The 3,387-nt window shown below is 42.2% G+C and overlaps 1 protein-coding gene across 1 annotated transcript in view; it reads left to right on the top strand.

The window, feature by feature from the left end:
* adam19a (ADAM metallopeptidase domain 19a) overlaps positions 1 to 3,387 on the top strand; it is a gene marked incomplete in the record, with an annotated part of 346,817 nt that overhangs the window by 217,772 nt on the left and 125,658 nt on the right. The window contains 1 exon segment of the mRNA XM_014003343.1: positions 2,255 to 2,331. Within this exon segment, the coding sequence (XP_013858797.1) occupies positions 2,255 to 2,331 (77 nt within the window).

Below are 3,387 nucleotides of genomic sequence, written 5' to 3'. Positions count from 1 at the left end.
AAAAAGGGGCAGATATTACAAGATTATTTTTTCTTCTCTCTGCCACCTTTCATTTCCTTTTATTTGTATTTTCTTTTTTACTGTACATAGAATTAATTTAGATTTTTAAAGAAATGAATAAAGTTTGAAACTGAAACTGAAATAAATTACAAATTGCTTTGGCTGAGATGATGATTCTGTAACTTGTTTAGTGCCGGTAAAATGAAACTTATTGAAGAAAGCGTATAAAATTTTTGAAGTTGTTGATCTGAGCCTGCATGGCATTAAATTCATCTTCAATAAATTATTAAATCTACAATGACATTTTGGAAACATTCTTATTCCATCAGTTATAAAGATGTTTGATGAGGATGATTTTATATTTTAAGTTAATATCATTTCATGCCACAAGGTAAAGAATGTGAAAACTAAAAAAAAAACACAGAATAATGTCAGTGTTATGGTCTGCAGGTGAAATGTGTTATGGGCTGGGGTCGAAGGCAAGGACCCTGGTGGTCCGATCCTCAGCTACAGAAGCTGACTCTAGGGACATGGAATGTCACCTCTCTGGTGGGATGGAGCCTGAGCTGGTGTGTGAGGTTGAGAGTTTCCAACTACATATCGCACTCACCTCTCTGGCTCTGGAACCAGTCTCCTCAAGAGGGCTTAGGCTCTCTTCCACTCTGGTTGCCCATGCTAAGAGGCGCCYAGCAGGAGTGGGCATACTTATTGAACCTCATCTTGGTGCCTATACGTATGTTGGAGTTCATCACGGTGAATAGAAGGGTAGCCTCCCTCTGCCTATGTGTGGGGGGACGAGATCTGACTGTTGTTTGTGCCAATGCACCTAACAGGAGTTCAGATTACTCACCCTTTCTGGAGCCCTTGGAGGGGGTTCTGGAGAGCGCTCCAGATGMGGACTTCCTAGTCTTGCTGGGGGACTTCAATGCTCACTTGAACAATGACATTGAGACCTGGAGGGGTGGAGGGGCACAGTTGGGATGACCCCCCCCCCCCCCCCAATCTGAACCCGAGTGGTGTTTTGTTATTGGAAACCCTTATGTTGGAACAAACACCATGTTCCAACATAAGGGTGTCTATATGTGCTCTTGGCACCAAGATACCCTAGGCTGCAGTTCGATGATRGACTGTTGTCATGTCATCTGATCTGTGACCGCATGTTTTGGACACTCGGGTGAAGTGAGGGGTGGAACTGTCAAATGACCACTACCTGGTGGTGAGTTGGCTCCAGTGGTGGGGGAGGATGCCACCAACACCATTTATGGTGGGGATGGTGCGCTGCTGACCTCAACTCAAGACTTTGTGGGTTGGTGTGCAGAATACTTCAAAGACCTCTTCAATCTCACTAGCATGCCTTCCCATGAGGAAGCAGAGCCTGGGGACCCTGGGTTGGACTCTTTAATCTCTCGTGTGGAGGTCACTGAGGTGGTTAAAAAGTTCCTCGGTGGCAAGGCACCYGGGGTGGATGAGATTTGCCCGGAGTTCCTTAAAGCTCTGGATGTTGTGGGGTTGTGTTGGTTGATGCGACTCTACAATATTGTATAGACATCAGGGCAGTTCCCCTGGATTGGCAGACTGGGGTGGTGGTCCTTATTTAAAAAGTGTGTGTGTGTGTGTGTGTGTGTGTGGGGGGCGGGGCTGCAGAGTGTGTTCCAACTATAGGGGGATCACACTTCTGAGCCTTACAGGTAAGGTCTATTCAGGGGTCCTGAAGAGGAGGGTTCGTCGGATAGACAAAACAGATTCAGGAAGAGCAGTGTGATTTTCGTCCTGGTTGTGGAAAAGCTGACCAGCTCTACACCCTGAGCAGGATCCTGGAGGGTGCATGGGAGTTCACCCAACCAGTCTACGTGTGTTTTGTGGACTTGGAAAAGGGGTTCAACTGTGTCTCTCGGGGAGTACTCCGGGACTATGTGGTACAAAACCCTTTGATACGGGCTGTTAGGTCCCTGTACAACCAATGTCAGACTCTGGTCCGCATTGCCGGTAGTAAGTCAGACTTGTTTGTGGTAAAAGTTGGACTCTGCCAAAATTGCGCCTTTTCACAGATTTTGTTCATAACTTTTATGGAAAGAATTTCTAGGAGCTGCCAAGGTGTTGAGGGGATCCATTTTGATGACCTTAGGATTGCATCTCTGGAGAACATTTTATTCATAATTTATAAACAAAATCCATTCTCTAATAAAAATTCTGTGTAATCATTTGTATTTGTGTGGTTTTGAAAAGTAGTAATTTAAATTGCTTTCTCTTTCAGAATCACTGTTTCTACCATGGCCATGTAAGAGGACATCCAGACTCCTGGGTGGCTGTCAGCACATGTTCAGGAGTCAGGTAGAATCAGCACAACTCTTACCTCAAATACAAGATTATTTCTTTTTTATCACTACACTAAATGTTGATGAAGTGACTAGAATATAATTTACATAAACATGAATAAAAACATTTAAACCAACAGGACAACACCTTATCACAGGAAGACATGGAGACACACAAGATTTTTTTATTTATTTAACATTTACCAAGTCATTCACATACAAAATAAACAACTCTGGACCAAGTACACTACCTTGAGGAACTCCGCATGTGATGTTGCAGAGTTCAGATTTTACATTGTTTTATTTGTACAAACTGTTCCCTGTTTTTCAAATAGGGGACAATTTCCACAACAATATCCTCTGAAATGCTGGTCCTCTAATGCCAAATTTATTCAACTTTTCAAGGAGAATAATATGGTCAACTGTTTTTGTTCCGGTGCAGAAACATCGAGGATGTGCAGAGCATTGAGCGTTGTCATCTTTTCTGTTTAGTTTTAAATGTTCCCATGCTTTTTATAAGTTGGTGTTTTCTGGGTGTTTCGTTTCTGCACTCTTCGTCTTCTTCTAAAGCTAAATATAGCGCTCAGCAAGCATACACTCGTGACGCATCCACAGTGTAACTGTTAACGGAAGCGCTAACATCGTAGCATTGTGTGTAACACAAATAACATTCCGGGCGGACGAAAGTGCGTTGATTATAACAGTATGTGTCTTTTACGAAGCTTCGAGGCAGATAAATTTGCCTTGAGGATTTTTTGTAATTGAATTACTCGAATTATTCGAGGAATCGTTTCAGCCCTAGGGTACACAAGTCTAAAAAGTTTGGGAACAGTCGTGGTACCGCATGTAATGGAACTAATACTTTTATGTTTAAGCTAGTAATTCATGACATCCTTTAATGACCTAAATTTTCATGACATGCTGTTCATCTGCAGAGAGAATGATTAAAGTCAGAACAAGATCTGCTAACAACAACAGTCATTCTTAGATATCACTTGTGTTTATCTTTGTGTTTCCGTTAGCCTTGTATCAAATCTTGCTGATGACATAATGGTATTTGTTAATATATATA

The sequence above is a fragment of the Austrofundulus limnaeus genome, unplaced genomic scaffold (genome assembly GCF_001266775.1).
Source record: "Austrofundulus limnaeus strain Quisiro unplaced genomic scaffold, Austrofundulus_limnaeus-1.0 Scaffold18, whole genome shotgun sequence".
NCBI lineage: Eukaryota > Metazoa > Chordata > Actinopteri > Cyprinodontiformes > Rivulidae > Austrofundulus > Austrofundulus limnaeus.
This window is presented reverse-complemented; position numbering and strand designations above follow the sequence as displayed.